The 19,748-nt window shown below is 48.4% G+C and overlaps 4 protein-coding genes across 5 annotated transcripts; 1 reads left to right on the top strand and 3 right to left on the bottom strand.

Annotated features, from left to right (window-relative positions):
* Positions 1 to 1,033: 1,033 nt before the first annotated feature.
* Positions 1,034 to 4,829, bottom strand: LOC131290426 (arf-GAP with coiled-coil, ANK repeat and PH domain-containing protein 2). Its single transcript, XM_058319580.1, has 4 exons — positions 4,589 to 4,829; positions 3,343 to 4,404; positions 2,772 to 3,092; positions 1,034 to 2,558 (listed from the first exon to the last, which is right to left on the bottom strand). Exons 1-4 carry the CDS (start codon positions 4,642 to 4,644, stop codon positions 1,034 to 1,036), a joined length of 2,964 nt encoding a protein of 987 aa, XP_058175563.1. The 5' UTR covers positions 4,645 to 4,829.
* Positions 4,830 to 6,681: 1,852 nt separating this feature from the next.
* LOC131291245 (C-signal) lies at positions 6,682 to 8,495 on the bottom strand. Its single transcript, XM_058320431.1, has 3 exons — positions 8,064 to 8,495; positions 7,330 to 7,381; positions 6,682 to 7,262 (listed from the first exon to the last, which is right to left on the bottom strand). The coding sequence occupies exons 1-3, from the start codon at positions 8,190 to 8,192 to the stop codon at positions 6,697 to 6,699; spliced, it is 747 nt and encodes a 248-aa protein (XP_058176414.1). The 5' UTR covers positions 8,193 to 8,495; the 3' UTR covers positions 6,682 to 6,696.
* LOC131291244 (thioredoxin reductase 1, mitochondrial-like) lies at positions 7,724 to 12,760 on the top strand. Of its 2 annotated transcripts, none has more exons than XM_058320430.1 (2): positions 7,724 to 7,872; positions 10,950 to 12,760. In XM_058320430.1, exons 1-2 carry the CDS (start codon positions 7,857 to 7,859, stop codon positions 12,440 to 12,442), a joined length of 1,509 nt encoding a protein of 502 aa, XP_058176413.1. In that variant the 5' UTR covers positions 7,724 to 7,856; the 3' UTR covers positions 12,443 to 12,760. The 2 variants fall into 2 exon arrangements, with proteins under 2 accessions (XP_058176413.1, XP_058176412.1); XM_058320429.1 differs by lacking the exon at positions 7,724 to 7,872 and adding an exon at positions 10,349 to 10,440.
* A 2,497-nt stretch (positions 12,761 to 15,257) lies between these two features.
* On the bottom strand, positions 15,258 to 17,253 carry LOC131290405 (B-cell CLL/lymphoma 7 protein family member A). The gene is made up of 2 exons (XM_058319560.1): positions 15,860 to 17,253; positions 15,258 to 15,637 (listed from the first exon to the last, which is right to left on the bottom strand). Exons 1-2 carry the CDS (start codon positions 16,407 to 16,409, stop codon positions 15,519 to 15,521), a joined length of 669 nt encoding a protein of 222 aa, XP_058175543.1. The 5' UTR covers positions 16,410 to 17,253; the 3' UTR covers positions 15,258 to 15,518.
* Positions 17,254 to 19,748: the final 2,495 nt, after the last annotated feature.

The following is a 19,748-nucleotide window of genomic DNA, read 5'->3' as shown; positions in this document are numbered from 1 at the left end:
GCACTAACTAACTAACCGCAAGGCCAAGCGCAAGCGGAGATTTCGAGAACTTCTGGAGAATACTTGCGTCCTGCCTTGTGCTTATCGAAGGCAGCAAACATCGGGCAATACTGTTCCTTTGCTTGCAATGCGGAATGTTGAACCCTCTGTTTTGCGTGACGGGAACAAGCAGCTTAACGTTCCGTGTCCCCAATGTTGGCTTTGGTTGGGCGGAGCTTGAGGGGGGGGGGGGTGGAGGGCTGCTGTTGTTTGCGTCGCGAAACGGTGGCGGATCGAATGGTGAGCGTAAGAAACTATAGCTATCAGTAAGAAACGTGTTTTCGAATGATTTCATTGTTTTGTTTTCTAAAACAAAACCACATGTGTGAAGAAACTATGCAGTGAAACTATTTCACCAAAAAAAGGCAAGCTAAAGTATTGGAGGAATGCTCCGAATAAATAACTGCAAAGGTAAAACAAATGATGGAAGAATCGATTAGCAAATGGTAAGAATCATAAAATATTTCAGCTTTTGTTTTTCAGCAATTTCGATACTCTATCTACTCCTCCAAAGGAATGGAATAATCCTAGTATTTTTGTAAGCCGATGCTCTTGGAGCCACCGTTTTTGGAACTAGAAAAAAAGGAATCGTGCGCCAGTTGTTGAACAAGATCGTAGTAGAGAGATTCGCATACTTGTTCTTGTTTGTTTTGCTGCGTTTGCATTGCAGAACATATTAAGCGAAAACAAACATGAAACATTTGAATGCTATTCAACAACGAACTCAGATTGTTTATGGAAATGAGGGCCGGAAAAATAGCGCATGAAGTTTAGTAACGGTAATAAAATTACAACTACAGCCGAATAAAGTGATGAAGAAAAAAGCCCGTTTTGCACAATAGAGATTCAGCATTGGGCGTTGCGATTGAGAATCGCCCCTAGGGCACAGGGTTTTGGAAAGCAAACCAGCTCGGTGGTGAGATGGGAAATGGACATCTGGAAGCACATCTCGAACAAGGGCACCGTTGGCTGTAGCTGTGTGTGAGTGTGTGACCTATGCTTTTTCGTTTGGTTCGGTCAGCGGTGCATCGAGATCGGTGACGGCAACGGTGACGGTGGAGGAGATGTCGGCGTTGACGTGCTGCTGGCGCAGTTGCTGCTGTTGCTGTTGCTGCTGTTGCTGCTGTTGCTGATGACGATTGCGTTGGAGGCGCTGCGGTTGGTTGCTGGCGAGATGGGAAAACTCGTTCATGACGGCGACGTAGGTGGAGTCACCGCCGGTGTAGGAGTCACCGTCCTCGCCCGAGCCGATCTCGTCGTTCAGCAGGGTGAGCCGCAGCAGCGTGACGATGTCGGCGTCCTCCTTCTCGACCGCGATGTCGATCGGCCGGCGCCCGTCGACGTCGGCGATGTCGTACTGCGCCTTGTGCTTGAGCAGCAGGTAGGCCTGGGCGGCAGAACCCTGCTCGGCGGCGAGATGGAGCGCGGTGCGGCCGTGCCGGTCGGTCGCGTTGATGGAGGCGCCGTTCAGCAGCAGGAACTCGCACGACATGACCGAGCCGGACAGGACGGCGGCGTGCAGCGGCGTTCGGTCGGCGTCGTCCGCGTTCACCCAGCTCTTGTCGGCGCCGAGCGCGAGCGCCTGGCTCATCACCGGCAGGTTGTGGCCGCTGGCCGCCTTGTACAGTAGATAGTTGGGCGACAGACGCTCGAGCTCCTCGCACGCCATGATTGCGTTGTCCTCCTCGCCGCTGGTCGACTCTTGGTCCGAGTTCAGCAGCAACAGGTCCTCGTCCGGCAGGTGGTGGTCGTTGGTGAGGATGCTGTCACCGATCAGCAGGATGTCGGCGAACTGTTTCGGCACCAGCTCGCCCCGCACGTCCTTCTCGTCCGCGTCCGGCACGGCCCGTGACCCACCCGGCTCTCCATCATCCTCATCTTCCAGCCGCTCGCAGCTGTCGGCTTCTTTCTCCCGCTCATCGTCGCCGTCGTCGTCGTCATCGTCATCCAGGTTGGTGACTGGAACGGTCGTGCCGCTGGGGGCCACACCTACGCCCCGGTGCGGGCGTCTAAGCAGCTGACGGTAGCTGCGACGGCGCAGCTTCTTGATGCTCCACTTCTCCGGGAACTTTGAGCTGTCCGCGCCGATGCTCTTGAACGACAGCGTCGACGACGAGGTGCTACTGTCGTCCGGCAGGCCCACTGGCAGCCCGCCGAGCCCCTCCAGCGGCACCACGAACCGCCGCTCGATGTACTTCGCCCGGATCCACGCCTCGCGCACCGCGATCTCGCAGTTGTCCGTCGCGCGGTCGAACCGCGCCAGCCGCGCCGTATTCCCCTCGTACACCCGGTTGATCACGTCGTTGCCGAGCTCGATCATCACGCGCAGTATCTCCGGCTCCCACACGTCCAGCGTCAGCGAGCGCACCTTGCTGTAGTGCACGCCCAGGCTCCGATGCACGCCTGAGCACGCGATGCACAGCGTGATACCGAGATTGATCGAGGCCCAGCGCGGATCCGCGTTGCCGCAGTCCGCGCACCGCGAGTTGCCCGGGATCTTCAGCATCTGGGTCCAGTTGCTGTAAAACACAAAGCAAATCATCGATTGAGACTCCAAAAACAGGGGTCAACACACAACTTGACGCCAGCCATTTGTCTTGGAATTATGATTAGTGATCCATAAAACCGTTAAATCTGTCAAAATCTATCTGAACATGAATAAACCATTTGGAAGTTCTCAACCAATGCATGAACAACCCTATAACCATACAAAACTGCAACTGCACACTTACATTTTCTTGTAGCCTTTCCGGGTGCCATCGGAACCACGGCTTGCCCGGTCGCGTCCGCCCGCATCTCCTCCGCCCCCATCCGCCGAACCGCGCGAGTACTCTCCTCCTCCTCGGGCACCCCCGCCCGCTCCTCCCGCACCTCCACCGACAGCTCCGCCGCCACTGCCGGCCCCTCCGCCACCACCGCCACTAACGCCGGCCCGGCCTCGCATATCGTTACTGTACGGGCTGTTGTGCTGGATGGCGGAATCGATGCCCTTCTGCAGTGCCCTGATCCACGCGCTCATCATCGCCTCCGAGTCGGCTTGCAGGATGTGCGATCTGCAAAGTGAACAGGGTACCAGTCACAAAACAACGATGAAGGTGTGCACCGAGCTAGCTTATCAAAATTTGCAATATAATACAAACTACTATTCGTCTCAATTGCGCATTATTATATGCCTTATATGTCCTATTCGATGCTTTCAAAACATGTATTAGCTCGCATTACAACTTAACAAATCGGATACACAATGTTTACAGAACATAATAACGGGCAAGTAAAGATAGAGAGGACACGAATGGGACTTACTTGGTCGGTGAAATCACCTCAAAGCAGAAGCGTCGATCGGAGTCGGCCAACGGGCGCACGGTGCAGAGCCGTAGATCCTCCTCCATCACGGTCGGCTGCTCCTCGCCGGTGCGCTTCCGGTAGAACAGCTGATTATCGCGCATGCAAAACCACCGCCTGTTCCAGGTTTTGAACGCGTTCGAGGTGCGCTTGAACAGGTAGCCCTCCATGTAGCCCGGATGGCGGTGATCGCTTCCACTGGCGCTACCACTTCCCCGGTTGCCACCACCACCACCACCGTCAACGCCACCTTCCGACTCTGAATAACTACTCCCGGCCAGCGTGGGGTCACCGTCGGAAGGATGATTGTCACCACCGTCGCCTGTCCGGGCCGCGTCGTTGACGCACATGTGCCGGTTTTGCATGTGCTTGTCGAGCACACCGTACTCGCTGCGCATGAGACCGATCTCGTCGACGAGCGTCTTGAAGAACGAGCCATAGTCCTCACACAGGTCCGAGCCCTGGTGGAAGTAGGTGCTGCACGCCTGCAGGTAGCTCAGAAGCGTCGCCAGTATCTCGTGGCGCTTGCGGTTCTGCAACAGCGTGATGTAGTTGACGTAGTCGAGCGCCGTGTGATTGAAGCAGCTCTTCGTCGCCGATAGCAGGTTCTCCGCCTCGACGATGTCCGCCGGGCGGCCGCGGCTGACCTGCGAGTTCTTGTACACGGCCGCGTCCAGGTTCTCGGACACCTTGGCAAAGATCTGCCGGTACTCTTTCACCTCACGGATGTCGCGCTTCAGGAAGCCGGTGAGGTCCTTCAGCACAGTCCGGTTGGCCTGATCGAGCAGCGTCGTATGAAACTTGTTCATCTCCTGCAGCAGCTGGATGAGCTGGGCCAGCGCGTTCGTCGAGTTCTTGCTGTCCTGGAAGTGCCGCTGCAGCTCCCACAGCGAGGTGGCGAACGTGCTCTGATGGCGGATGTACTCCTTGCCGCTGTCCACCGCCGCACTGCAAGCTTTGATGATCTTCTCCAGCCGCACCTCCAGGTGCTCGATCTCGCTCTCCTCCTGCTCAAGTCGCAACCTGAAAGGAACCAAAGCATGTAGCAAACGCGCAAGAAGCATGAGTCATCGTTGCGCGTTGCATTTGCTTTCTCTAAACCGTGCGTCACCCCATCATCGTGCAGCGTGCGTCTTTCTCGCCACGTTTATTATGCTCTACATTACATCCATTCCCCTCACCCTCTTCCTGCCACTTTCGCTCTCACCTGAACTTGGGCGAGTCTTTAAGACACTCCCCGAAATCGATCTTGCACTGTGCCATCGTTCCGGACCACTTCTTTTCTATTTGGCAGCAACAGCTACGACGATATTTACGATTGATAGACAAAACCGTTGATTGTTGGGGTCATCAGCGCACGGCGAGCCTCGGCGGTATGGGGATTGACTTGTCGCTGATCGTACTTGTCCGTACGGTGTTCGGGTTACAGAAAGTTGATGGAGCTGTTCGCAGTGTAATGCATGATTAAGACCATCCCGAAGGGCCTCGCTCAAAAGGGCAAACGGCTGGGGAAGGGAGAAAAGCGTAAAAGATAACGTGCACATTGAAATGAAAGCCACTTTTTGCTGCGAAACGGAAGTGCGATCTTTGCCGGTTGCAGCTGTCGATACGATACGTAGTCTGATATCTACAAGATGTAGCAACGATTGATGAACTGAATCCATAGGATACTATTTCGTCTCCATCGAAACCTTATTCATTGGCGATCGGGTGTTACAGAGGAATACACCCCTTCACCTCCTTCGATTTTCCATTTTTTCCCTTTTTTCCACTCACGAGCCTACTTCTTCCGGCTGCACACACATTGTTTGTCATTGCGCTGCCCTGATGGGGCACACGCACACTTGAATTCCCTTACTACGGTACAATTCCGTTTCGATCAACTAAAAACAGAAGTTATAACATGTACGATAGGGTACAGCTATGAACATCAAAGCAAACAGTCGTTTTTTCGCATAGCAAAACAACGCATATCATAGATCTGTTTCAATATGTAAATAAGCTGCAAAGGTAACAATATGTTTTATGATCGTGTCAATGGCAAGGGCCACGATCTGTTTTCATGATTGGTTAGACCGACTGTGCAAACTATTATCAAACGAGCCAACACAGATCGTACGATACAATTACGTTTTTACACGTTCCTTGAGCTGACTTCGGTTCCCTGGGTACGTTGTGCAGGTACGAGTTGTCCCCATCGCTTCTGTCACAACACTTCCGTTCCGGTATGCTTGGCAAAGTCGTACATTCGGAAAGATGCCACATCTGCCTTGGCGCAATCTATTGCAACTTCCCGGTACTTACTTACCAGACGGCCGCACCTCCCACCTTACAACACACTTTGATTGTTGGCAAATTTGCGAAGGAATGGTTTCTACGTCATTCACAGGAAGATGTGCTTACCAAAATGTAGATCACCGGACGGACCGGACGGACCGGACGTTGGACACAATTATATCACACGAACGAATGGGCGCCTTTTGCTATTCTTTTGCAAACATTACTTCAAAGGCACAGAGGTATTAAAACAAAGTATAAACACAACACGATGGCGCACGTAAATCCACGTCCGAACTGTGCGATGAACAAAATGTTACTGACTGATCGAAGTGCTACGCATTGACATATGTCATTATTATTTGTAACTCTTGTAACGGGTACCAGGCGCACAGCAAAACAGGATTTTAAAATTATTTTTAAGAATCTTAAAATGATGCCGCTATTAGACAATGGTTTTTTCTTTTTTTTCTAGTTTGGGAGATAGTGACAAATTGTGTTTGAGAGAAATATTGTAGCCAGGAAATATGAAACAAGTTTTTATCGATTGATATAACGTGTGTAACACGGTTACACTCAGCTGTCAAAAGTTTTTTATGTTTTAATGCAATTCAATAATAATCAAGGATTCTTATACAAAACTTTACATGATTAATTAAGATTAATTTACAATTAAATTATTCAAATGTTCATTCATTCTTATTTAGTAACATACGCGAAACTGATTGACAACTGCTTGTATCGTTTCAGTAACGTATGTAACACTACATTGTCAAAAACGATTTGTTGATGTTTTAACACGCACTTGTGCAAATCTACTAAAAATTAATTGTTTGTGCTCATAGTTTCGTATAGTTTCAAGTTTCGCCGGGGTACAGTATTTGTGTTTTATCATCAGTGCTATTCGACATCAAAAGTTAGCAAAGTTAAACATTTATTAGAACTGCATTCATGCACCATCAGAGATCTTACAACCATCATAGGAAATGCAATACTCGATCCGAACGCTACCTGTTGCTCGTTTCGTTCGAACGCATCCTACCATGGCAACTTTTTGCCATCGTACTGCAGAAATCCGGCATTGTGTGACTCATTGAGGGAAAGTAATGTGTTTACCATGCCAGTGCAGCTCTGCTCCACCGTCAATGGAGCCTTTGTGCCACCCATATCAGTTTGGACCCAACCGGGGTGCATCGCAACGGCCATAATTTTGTTCGCCTTCAGATCAATGCTCATGGACTTAGTAGCTGCGTTCAGTGCTGCCTTCGAAGTTCGGTATCCGTACAGACCGCCGTCTACGTTTGCCTCAATGGAGCCGAGAATCGAGCTCATGTTGACGATGCAGGCGCGATGCGACCCGACCGATGCATCTTTGTTGCCTTCCGATGCTTTCCGCAGCAACGGCACAAACGCCTTAGTCATCATTATCGGCGCCACCGTATTGGTGACGAACGTGTCCACCAGGTCGTCGCTTTTCGTGAAATTCAACCGAGTCGACTTGGGAGAAATACCGGCGTTGTTGAATAGCACGTTCAAACCGTCTCCCTGCAGGGCCGATTCAACGGATTTGGCAAACTCCTCATAGCGGTCGAAATTTTTCACATCTGTAGGTAAACAAAGTAATACAAAATTAATAATGTTTAAAATCGTCTCACGCCGTCTGTGCCTTACCAAATTGCAAAGGGATGATGCTGGAATGCTGTTTGGCCAGCTCTAACAGCTCCTAAATTTTAAAAAAAGATTTAAATTAATTCTTTGACAAGATAGAACTCTACAACAGTTAACATATAATAACCATAACCGGTTCGAAACCGAAGCGTTACTTAAAGAAGAACTCTACAACAGGCAAAACTCTACAAAAGTCATAACCGGTTACGAAGCGTACAGGTTAGTTTTCACGAGCGCCATTGCGACTCTACGTACGCTGTGACCCCAACATTTTTAATGGTGCTTCACAGGAGCCGGCGCGTATAATAAATACAACTACGATATAGCTCCATCAAACGCGAGTCGAGTGAGTTCGATAGAAGACGTACAGTGCGGAAACAGCACCAACAGTCCCGGCAACAATCATCCGTCAACTTCAACATCACATTCCATATTGGTGTTCATAACCTAACCCTAGTGCGGCAGAGTGTGCAGTGATAATTGGTAAAACCGTCGCTAAACAGTGAAAGCAGTCTCTAAAAAGCGAAGATATGGCGCCTTTGAATCGTAAGTTTTTCGTACACTGTGATTATTTACTAGTTGTGTTCTAGGTTATGCATGACTTTGCATGTTTGTGCAATAGTGCTTTCAATAGGATCACTTGCACAAGGTAGCAAGATGGTCGAGTTCTAATGAGCAAAATAGCGATTCGAAGAAGGGAAAGGGTGAGAAAAGGGGTACAATTACAACCTACTTACCCCCGATGTCCCCGGATCACGATATGTTGCAATGATGTGTGTGGGACGCGAGGTCGGCAACCCAACGAGAGCCTTAACAAGTCCCAATCCGAGGCCACGGTTGCAGCCGGTAATGAGAATGCTCTTCATGTTGTGATAAAGATGTCCGGTTATGGAACGCCGGGAAATATTGCCTCTGGTAGAGAAGACGATCCGGTACTGCTGGCTTATCTTCCGCTGTTTTCCTCGCTTCCAAACACCAGCCTTCACTAATTGCTGGGAGTGACGTAACGTTGTGCAATGTCTCTACAACTCAAGTAAACTTTTAGTTCCGTTCCACGCAGTTTGAAATTAGCCACAGAATAGAAAACTATCAGCCATTACAATATCTTTCCGATTGTTTGGACGAAGTGTGGTGGAAGGCTACAAGAAACGGTCAGAGCAGCGACGACTGGTCCCGTAAAGTGACAAGCAAACGCAGCCTGGCCATCTCATAAGACGTTTCGCTCTCGCTTCAATCATGCTTGGCTACTCTTTTATGTCTCGAATGGTCCATCATCGAAATTCACCAACACTCACGACAAGTCCATGCTAGCGGTCCAAAGCATTAATGTTTTTTTTTTCATAATTATGAAAATGCCATCCGCTAAAAGTTCCTAATTAAGGTTTTTCTTGTGTAAAATGGAATCATATGAAATCATCCCACCTACTACACTATCTTGTGACATTGCACTTATCTTTCCTCATCGTGCATGATTAAACAATAATGATTCAAATGGGCCCACTTGATGGGCTTCCTTGGTAATCACGAAAGCTGATAAATGATATCAATATCGTTTGCGTACTCGGGTTGCGGCAACTAAACTGCACAATAAACCTAGCAACATTCGTCCGCCTGTTGAATGGATGCCAGTATCGAGAATTACAATTATGGTACGGGAGTTTCATAAATACGATCAAAGTGGTCTATCAGATTGAGGAACTGATTGAATCATTGTGAAGGGAAGCAAAGGGTTGAAGTGTGACGCTTCTCGTCCGTCGATAGATTTGTATTGATCGCCATATGATTCACAATTCCAAGCATGCTATTCGTTTGTTCCCTCCATCTGTTGGTGGAATACCCTCGGTTACTAAGCAACCAGCGGCAACGTCATGCAGCAACACACATTCCAATGCGCTCGAGGCTTACAGAGTCCTACTCCAGTTCGAAGGCTTTTTAGAGTGTTAGAACCCACGCTAATGGCTTTCAAATCACACATCCGACGATAGGGTGGTGTTTTTGCAAGTCATCCTAGCCGGCACGTTTTCCCAGTATGTCTTTTCCACGCGAGAAGCTTCTCGAATGGATCGACGGCTGCTAAATGGCGGAGACATCATCATGCACATCGTGTGATTTCCGGAGGGAAACACTGACGAAATGATTCACTCGTACATAACGAAAAATATTTCATCTGAAGGCAGGATTATCAGTCTCATGCTGTTCATCTTTCTGCCATGATGAAATAGAGTCCTATGAAATTACACGGTACAGCTACATAGCCTCAACAATCGCGTTACCAAACAAAGTAAGCCTTGTTTAACTTACTCAGCAATACAATGTATCGAAGGCTTTAAGGTCTAATGTATCAAACCAACCTATTAAGCATCTGTCTGCGCTTTTAGTTATTAATTTTTGAAATTTATGCTGTTTTTATTCAAGGCGTATGCTACCAAGACGTATGCTACCATGCTTGTGTACGTGCTGATCGGTCAGCATACTTTAGTGTGTAGTTGTACAACCGGTGAACCGCTTCAAGGAACGACTGTCATTTTGTCCGACATTTAGAGCCCTTCGGCGGTGTGCCAATATTGTTGTTTTTATTTTCAAAGTTTCGCGCTTTGTAGCTAAAAGAAGTGATTTTAGGGCCGGCCGGCTATGTCTCTTCTTATAAGTGTCTCTTGTTCCCAGTGATGTGATGGTAAAAGGAGAAAATCGTTTCCTGTACGCGAAAGACCTGATGCAACACCGCCATTGCTAGGCTTAGTTATTCGTGCTGAGACAGCCGGCACGATTGGTTGAAGTTCGTGAGCGATCCGAAGAAAAAGCGAAAAAGTTGGACACTTTTTGTGAAATCGAAACTGTGTACAGTGCCGTCACATTTTTGGCATTCGTTACGACATTTTGTGCGGTTGCAAGTTACGACAGTTACTTCAGGGCGATTGACAGCTGGAGTACCCTGCGTTTTCATTTCATAACAACCAGCGAAAGCTAAAAGAACCGCAAGGAGAGCATAAGAAAGCACGAACACCAGCAAGACGCCAAACATGACGGTGGCCATCCTGACCAGACGTGTGCTGGGCTTTATGACTGTACGGCAGGTTCGATATTTCCGTACACAGTCTACAGCGATGTTTTCGAGTGAGTTCAACATGTTTCTAAGGTGTTTCCTCTTTCCTTAGTCGAACGAATCTTGAAGATAAAGTGCACTATCATCTTCTTCATTTGTACCCGAATAGAGTGTGTGCTTGTGTTATCGCCTCTCATTCCCGCACACTATCAGCTGACGCTTCATTTCCTTGGCACCACATTTCATCTGCTGGACGTTATACCCGGATACATCTTTGTAAAACTGTTAAAATGTAATTAAACTCAGCAACGCGTAGCAAATCGATTTAAAATGTCAGTAATCGAATCGGCATCCTTTTGCTTGGTCGTGTCACGGCGTTTACTTTTGCTACAATTGCTGCATTCTTTGGCACCGTCATCATCGAAATGCCCAATACGCGTTGGTTAGTAGCAATCTTTTGGGAACGTCCGAGTATAAATGCGGATAAACATTTGTCTTTAACCATTTAGTATATTATTTCAACAATTGCTAAAACAACATCAACAACACCAAAACTAACTATTGGTTCATTCTTTCGCAGAGGAAAACTTCGATTATGATCTGGTGGTGATTGGAGGCGGTTCCGGTGGGCTTGCCTGCGCTAAACAGGCCGTTCAGCTGGGAGCTAAGGTGGCGGTGCTAGACTACGTGCAGCCGTCGCCACGCGGAACCAAGTGGGGCCTCGGTGGAACCTGTGTGAACGTGGGCTGCATTCCGAAAAAGCTAATGCACCAGGCGTCGCTGCTGGGTGAGGCGATCCATGATTCACAGCCGTACGGATGGCAGTTTACCGACCCGGCCTCGGTGCGCCACGACTGGGAGAAACTGACCGAGTCGGTACAGAATCACGTCAAGTCGGTCAACTGGGTGACGCGTGTGGACCTGCGCGACCAGAAGGTGGAGTACGTGAACGGGCTCGGTCACTTTAAGGATGCGCACACGGTGGTGGCGGTATTGAAGAACAAGACGGAACGCGAATTGCGCGCAAAACACGTGGTCATTGCGGTCGGTGGCCGACCCCGCTATCCGGACATTCCCGGTGCCCTCGAGTACGGCATAACGAGCGATGATATCTTCAGCCTGCCGCACGCCCCCGGCAAGACGCTGTGCGTTGGTGCCGGTTACATCGGTTTGGAGTGTGCCGGTTTCCTGAAGGGACTGGGCTACGATGTGAGCGTGATGGTGCGATCGATTCTGCTGCGTGGCTTCGACCAGCAGATGGCTACGATGATTGGCGACTCGATGGTGGAACGCGGCATCCGCTTCCATCACCGCACACGCCCGCTAGCCGTTGAAAAGCAGGCGGATGGGCGCCTGTTGGTGCGTTACGAGACAGCAACCGAGGACGGGCAGACACAGACGGGCGAGGAAGTCTTCGATACGGTGCTGTTCGCCATCGGGCGTCAAGCGGAGACAGGTACGCTGCACCTAGAGAACGCTGGGGTTGCCACGGCCGAAGGCGGCAAGTCGGATAAGCTGGACGTGGCCATGCCGGACCATCAGACCAACGTCCCACACGTGCACGCCGTCGGTGACGTTCTGTATCGCAAGCCGGAACTGACGCCAGTCGCTATCCACGCGGGCCGCATCATTGCACGCCGGCTTTTCGGCGGATCGGACGAAACGATGGACTACCGCGACGTCGCCACCACCGTCTTCACGCCGCTCGAGTACGGCTGCGTCGGTTCGAGCGAGGAGGACGCCGAAGCGGCCCACGGCAAGGATAACATCGAAGTGTACCACGCCTACTACAAGCCGACCGAGTTCTTCGTGCCGCAGCGCTCCGTACGCTACTGCTATCTGAAGGCGGTGGCGCTGCGCGAAGGCGACCAGCGCGTACTCGGTTTGCACTTCCTCGGCCCGGTCGCCGGCGAGGTCATCCAGGGCTTCGCGGCCGCCCTCAAATGTGGGCTCACGATGAAGGTGCTCCGCAACACGGTCGGCATCCATCCGACGGTCGCGGAGGAGTTCACGCGGCTCGCGATCACCAAGAGCTCCGGGCTAGATCCGACTCCGGCCACCTGCTGCAGCTAAACTGTTTCTCCTTCACCTTGTATCGCCTTTCCTCGGAAGACCATCGTCCGTTCAGAATAGTAAGGGCATGTTAACAATAAGGAAGGAAAAAACTCGCAAAACACGAAATCAATCACATGAGTTTAGATACAACACAGGGAAAGGCAAAACGAAGCATGGATAGACGAAACTTAAATTTATAATAAAAGATTGCTATAAGATAGCACCGAACACAGACAGGGACAGCTGCACAGGAAATCAAATCAACGTTTACAGGACAGACAGGTGTAGTGTGTGTGGCCCGGAGTGTACGAAAAGCGGATACAATTAGGTTTGGTTTCCTGCTGGTTTTTGTTTCTTCGTCCTAATTGGCATCATTACCAAGGCTCAATCAAATTGAGCATATGTGATCTACAAAGAAACAAGAAGACGAGAATGTAGCAAGCAAAACACACTATCCGCCCATTCGCCGATATTTTAACTAGCTTTTCTCAAACAACACACCAACAAAAAACACTCATTCAGGTAGGGGTCCTGAGCAGCGCTAGAAGAAAAACAGGCAGAAAAGCATGGCAGAAAAGGACACACCCACGTAATCGTTATGACCTGTGTCCAGTTAAATTTCGTTTCGTATTTCATAATCAGTATAATTTCCAGCATATCCTCTGTTTCACGAATGAAATGAAATCTTTAATAAAATAATCACAATATATCTCACAATTGCTGCATTCCCTCGGCATCCAAAACTGGGTCATGGTAATAAAAGCAATTTCCCAATAATGCAATGATTGTTGATGTTTAGTTGTGTGTCCCTAATAGTGAGGGATTTTATTATTTTATTCTTTCCATTTGCTCACCTCAATAATACTTCGCGGAAAGTCACATTCGCGTAAAAGTGGAACTGTATCGTAATCCACTCGGCCTAGTTTGTCGCAAAAGTTTGGATCGAATCGAAAACAGCGGAAAGAGATGGTTACCGCTTTTACAAAAAGGGGTTAACGAGTGTGGGCGAGTCACTCCACCAATAAAGAAGGCTAACTAGTGCCGCAAGGGAAGTTGTGTAAGTCATAGAAACTAAACTAGCGTCTATTTCATTGACTAATAACGCGACCGAATGAAATGAAATCAATTTTGCTATCGAAAAGACTGCCTCGTGAACTAACCAATGGTTAAGAATCTGCTTTCTTATACAATTCATTGTACTTCTCAACTTCAAATATCTTATCCAGCTTAACAAAGGGATTGGAAAAGTTCTATAGGTTTTTTAAGGTTTTAAAGTGTACCACAATGCTTAACTGTCTTATTTCCAGAAACTGGCATCTTTAAGGAAAAGGTATAGTTCCGTTTATCTATTTAATGCTGGATCAATATTTTATATTTTATGACCCATCGGTTCAATTTCTTCTCGGAGCTCCTAGGTTACTATCCAGTCGAGAAGTGTTATTGTGGACTTTTGGGTTCGAAGGTAGATATGACTGACAGACTGATTGTTGGCTCAGAAAACAGAAGAGATAGGTATTTTGCTTCTTCATTTTCGTTCGGTTAAATGGTTCGTTTTATGTTTTTTTCCCATAGTCTCATCCGTTGCGATGCAATCACGAGCACATTCTGACTACCCACTACAAACGATAAAAGCGAACGCTTCGGTTTCATTGAACCTGGATGATACATTTCAAAAGTTTAAGATGAACCAACCTGTCTAAGAAGATGCAAGATTGTTTTGAGGAAAATCTTTTCGAGTATTTTGCAGAGCGTGGTCGTGGCAAGGAATACCGGGAGTTGGTTTGTGCCGTTGTTTCATTATGATGTTTTTTTCCTTTAGCTAAAGCTGATAGAAGACGAATGCTGAATTTCACTGCAATATTTCGATCCCTAATCACTCTTATTGGATCAGTGCAATGTTGCAGTGAAATACGCATAGAAATATTGCAAGTCGTTCACATTTATGCGGTTGAGTATTAACTGATTGGAGTACAAGTATTCTCTATTTAAACGGTAATCATGCAGTTTGCAGTAGGGGAAAGTTGCATCCCCCTAACCGTTTCCATGGTTTTTGTCGATTTCATTCAATTCCTTCTGTTTTCCATATTTTCCGGTTCCCATGATTCGTTCATTTGGTTAACACTCCAACTCTTTTCGCTTTCGCTGGGACTCGGGGAAGATTGGAGAGGTTGGAGGGGATTTTATGCCAGCCTACCTAATTTCAGGTTGCTCATAATTCAACATCTTACTATAAAAACTCATCGTGCACACTATTCTCCTCGCCCCTTTCGGGCTCTTTCACGATATCCGTTACTGCCGTATTGTTTTTTACAATTGAAAATGCAAATCTCCTTCTTCCTCCCGGGCGCCTCATCACCGGCGTTCCTTCCGTTCGGATGTGCTGCCGGTTTATGCCAAACTTCGACCGTCCACTATGGCGTAGTCGATCACTATTATCTCGAGCTGGTACGCGAAACATAAAAAAAAACCTGATACGAAAAATAACTTTACACATTACAACCTACGTTTTAAGCCAAACAAATAATATCTGGATCTATAAAAAAAAATCATACATAATGTAACCTACGTTAATCAAGGTAAAAGAAAACTAAGGAAAAGCTTACTCTTACACTCTAAGTTCTATGTGTCTATCGCTTCACCGTCGTGTCGTGGTACCTCTGCAAAGTAGTGGAATTAATTCGCTTTCTAATGCATCCTGTTTTGTACATATAATTTCCTCGCAAGAATGGTTTTTGTTTTGTGCCTCGTGCTGTGACTTGCAATAGAGTTCCTATACAGCTCTTTTCGCAACCTGCTTCCCCTTCCCGTATAGTCTTGGTACATCAAAGTTTGGGTTGGCGTCGTTCATTGCGCGATCTTGACGCTGTTAATGAGAGTATCCATTTTATCCTCGCTACAGGGCACTGCGAGACTGGAACCGGAAATGTAACACACTTTGGCGAGCATGGTTGATTGCGGTGGCATGATGGGAATTGGTTGATCCGTCGAGAGCGTTGTGTGTTGTTTTGCAGTAAGCAAACTAAAGCAGGATGCCGACGATGACGACGATGAAGTACGCAGCACGGTGGCGATTTGAGAACAGCAGTCGCTTGTTCTACTCTGTTTTCATCCGTTTTGGCTGCGCGCTGTCGCTACCCTGCGAGTTCGAGTCCTCCGAGAACATGTTGGACACAAAGTCGGTGGCGCCCTGCGAGTCGCTCACGATGGAGAAACCTAAACCGACCGTGGAAAAGGAAAAGCATAGAACAAACAAGCGGTTAATGCTAGACTTTGGTTTCAATGCGATACAATTTGTGCAACGAGAACGAGCAGCTTAGAAAATGAGTTAAATAAGAAAAGAGTGAACTATAAAGATTACAGCTAAGCAAGGAAACAGTTTCTTTTTGATTCCGTTTCTCGTTGAGCATATTGTAAGTTCCAAGCAGTGTTCCTTACAGGTATTGGAGTCCTCGGCGAGGCCGAAGTTGGAGTTGGAGTTCGAGTCCGTGCCGACATTCGGTAGTGGTTGCTTTCGGCTGCTGTTGTTTTCCTTATTTTCACTACTGTTGCTGTTACTATTGCTACTGTTGCCGTTAGCGGTGACGGAGGAGGAGGAGTTGGTGGCGTTCGTGTTGCCGTTGTTGTTGCTATTAGTGGCTCCGTTCGTGCCGCCGCCCGGTAAGGCGGCACCACTGCCATCCGCTTTACCACCACCGACAGCACCACCGGAAGAATTCGTCGTCCCCGGCGTCCCGTTGGCAGTGCCGGTCGTCGTCTTCGGCTTCTTGTCGTTGGTCGAGATCGGTACCCATTTGTAGATCTTCATCGACGTCTCGCCGATGGTGACCCACTTCTTCTCCCAGTGCCGGACGCGGTCCATCGACAGCATCAGCTTCTTCACGTCGTCCTTCTTGCTGGCGCGCGTTTCCGCGCGTACGCTTCGCGACATTGTCGAGCCGGTGCTGCTGCCACTGCTGCCCTTCTCCTTTACCACCACGCCCACCATTCGCCTCGCTGCACCCGCCGTCGACGCCGTCGTTGCTGCCGTTGCTGTCGTCGTGGTCACTAGAATCCCCTCGTCCACTGACACGCAAAGACGCCTTCGCCGATTCGGGTACAACGAGTACCGGATTGGAAGTCACCTGTTCCGTCCTAAGCAGAACAATGGTGGTCGGAGCTTCACCCGTTCTCAAACACTTGTTCCTCGCAATAGGTCCAATACGATTTTATTAGCTGTTCTTCTGAGTTGGTAGATTGCAGATAGATGAGTTGGATGCAGATTGAAAGATGGAAACTGGACGAGTTTTGTTTTTGCTGCAGCCCACTAAATCATTGCCATGGGTGATCGTGATCGGACGCAGCAGAGCTTTGCGTTTTACCATTCATTAACTGCTGGTAAAAGAGGCGATCTTCATTTCTTAAAACAACTTGTGCTCGATGACAGCCCGAGGGATTTCACTGGTGGTCGTTTACACGGGAAACGCCAACGAAGGTTCGTGATAGTTGAATCCTGCCTGCGACCCAGATGTTCAATTTTTTACTGCGCGGACTTATGGCGGCCGTCTGTGGCCCTAAAACACGTTTCAACTTTGCCTTTATATTGACGTTACCCGTTTTTCTCGTCGTTTTAATTGCTATTTGCTCTAATTTTAAAATGCAACCTTTTTCTCCGCTCGACAACACTCATTAAAATACAATGCACCACAAAAATATTCGGTAATTGTGTGTCCTGTGCGTGCGTGCGCGGCCGCTACACCGAGAAAGTCAAAGATGGAGTTTTTGCAACGGGATAATCAACATCGCAGCGTTACAGTGCTAACGCTCACCGAATCGCTCCGAAATGGTCCGCACGACGACGACAACGACGACTATGATGATGGTTCGCTGCGGTCCACAGGACGCCGGTCTCTCGCTCACTCCATGACCTGCACGTTCTTCACATTTCGCTTACTCCTGTGTGTTTTCAAGCGCAATGCACTGCCCGTGGCACCATCTGCTTGCCATGCAGTAGGGCTGCTCGTACGCACGCTTCACGCAGAACGTAGAAGCAGCCCTGCGCGTGTGCATGGAGGTGGATCATGCATACTTCGAATTTAACCAAAACAGTACCGTTACCACTAGCGAGCGGTATGTCTTTACCTAGCCAATCCACAACAGCCAATCCGCGACAGTCGCGGGACGTCAAGCATAGTTGATTAAAAGCATAAGTAAACTTAGTAAATAGCGGAATTTACTGCATTATTATTCATTCATATAAGTAAAATACCAGCTAAGGATTAAGAGCGTTTTTTTTTAATAGAATTTACATATTTTCAATTAGTGGTGAACATAGTAACTGCAGAACGTCGGTGTGGTGAAATTGTAACTTATCGAGATTGCTTATGAAAAAGGTATCGGAACATGTGTTTCAAGTAAGGTTTTTGTTTTTAAATTTTCGAATTTTTGCATTATGCATTGTGAAGTTGGATTTCTTTATTATACTCTTGAAATTGTCAGCCCTGCAGATTCGAAGTAACTGTCATTTATGACCACTCGACACCACTCGATGTCGAGTATAAACGCACGACTTATCCGCACATCTTTTTCGCTGACCTCGAGCACTGAGAAATTGGTCGATCCGCCGTCCAATCCGTCAGTCAGCCATTTGAAATATTCTTCACTGGTGTAGTGGTTGTTCGCAGAAAAAATCCCGTGGCCCGTGTGTTTCGAACGTCATTTTCGGCGACGGTGTGGGCTGGCAAGAAAACTGGCGAATAGTTAAGCTAGTTAGAAACTGTGGACAAGTTAGGAATCGCGAGTGCGCGTGTAGTTTATTTTCCTTCCTCCGCGAACCACCGTGACGTGATTGGTAAAAGCGGGGCCCTCCTGCTGCAGATACTGGGACTTCCTCCAGCTTAGTTGCCGTCCACATCACAACAGTATAGTAATCCGCGGGGCCCCGTCCGAGGTCAACGATGGACCATTCGCACACGTTCTTCGCACGCACGAGTAAAACAAAGTGAAATAGTCGCAGCTAGCTCCAGTTTACGGTGAGATTTGATTATAATGGCGATAGAAGGAAAATAAATAAACGGCTTGTGTTACATTGACCCTGGTTGCCGTGCAAAAACCCCAGATAATCACCGCGTGACGAAACGGCAGACCGATAAAGGGACCGAGTGTTTGCATATGTGTCTTATCCGTAACTACCGCGTTGAGGTAGGGTTGTCGGATTTCGGATGAAAGAGGGTGTTGGTTGCGGTTGGAAAAACGGAACAGGAAGTCGTCCCAGAGCGATAAGTCTGGAAAAAGTACATTCCAAGATAGTTTACCCACACACGCACACACATACGCGTGCTACATGCACAGGCCCTGGAAACGAAACTGGGCAAAGTGGCTCGTAAAAGTCGAGAAGGACTCTGTGGTGTGTGCTGTTTTGCGGGAAAGCAGAAGGAAAAGGAAAAGAATAAAAAATAATGCCCCGTGCAACAACCACTGTGCCCCAGTAGGCATAGCAATTTTCCTGAAAAGGCTTCGACTCTTGAGTCAGTCGGTCGGAAAAACAGGGCGAAAAAAACGGGAGAGAGAGTAGCGGAGCGAAAGAGAACGTCACGGCCCGACGACGGCACGGCTGTCCATCTAATCAACCAAAAGTCTTCCTTCGCCCCTTGAGAAAATAAGAGGCAGCACCGTCAATGATACCTCTTCGCAACCGCCCGATGGGTGTGTACCGAAAAGAAATATGAAATGGACGTAAAAAAGACGGACGAGTCAAAAAAAGGAAAATATATGCGCGCACACACACACATGATTCGACCGCGGAAAGCGCACCGCTGCTTTTCTTACTCTCTTCTGGCCCTTTTTACTTCATCGCTCTTTATCTCTCCGAGCCGTATTTCTATCGACCGATTGCAAAACCTCGTCTAAACAATCCCTGCCCTGCTTTTCGTCGCTTGAATTTTCCTCGACAAAGGGCCATACACCTGTGGGCCGTGTGGGGGTGGAAGGATCCGGTTCGGTTTGGCGACCTGTAGGACTCATTGGTAGGGACGAGGGCGGAGGTCATACGCCAGGCAGAAGATGCTCACCAGTGCCAAGGAAACGAACCGTGTGCCATATTGCCGCTGTCCGCCGTGGGAAAAGATGTAGGCACTCGGGCGTGTGAGCTTGCGCCTGTTTTTCCCTTGGTCCCTCATGTACTAGTGTGCGTGTCCGTTAGCTGATGACCGCGTTAGAAGGGTGTTTTTCTTGATCTCTACCTCGTAGGCCTCCATCCCCATCCCCACACGCATTCAGATACCCTCCACAATCACTGGGTTTCTTTATCGGAATTGAATTAAAAATTCGCCCTTTAAAAGGAAAGAGC

Source organism: Anopheles ziemanni, chromosome X (assembly GCF_943734765.1).
Source record: "Anopheles ziemanni chromosome X, idAnoZiCoDA_A2_x.2, whole genome shotgun sequence".
In the NCBI taxonomy this organism is placed as follows: domain Eukaryota; kingdom Metazoa; phylum Arthropoda; class Insecta; order Diptera; family Culicidae; genus Anopheles; species Anopheles ziemanni.
The sequence above is the reverse complement of the archived record's forward strand: the minus strand, read 5'-3'. Positions and strand labels throughout refer to the sequence as shown.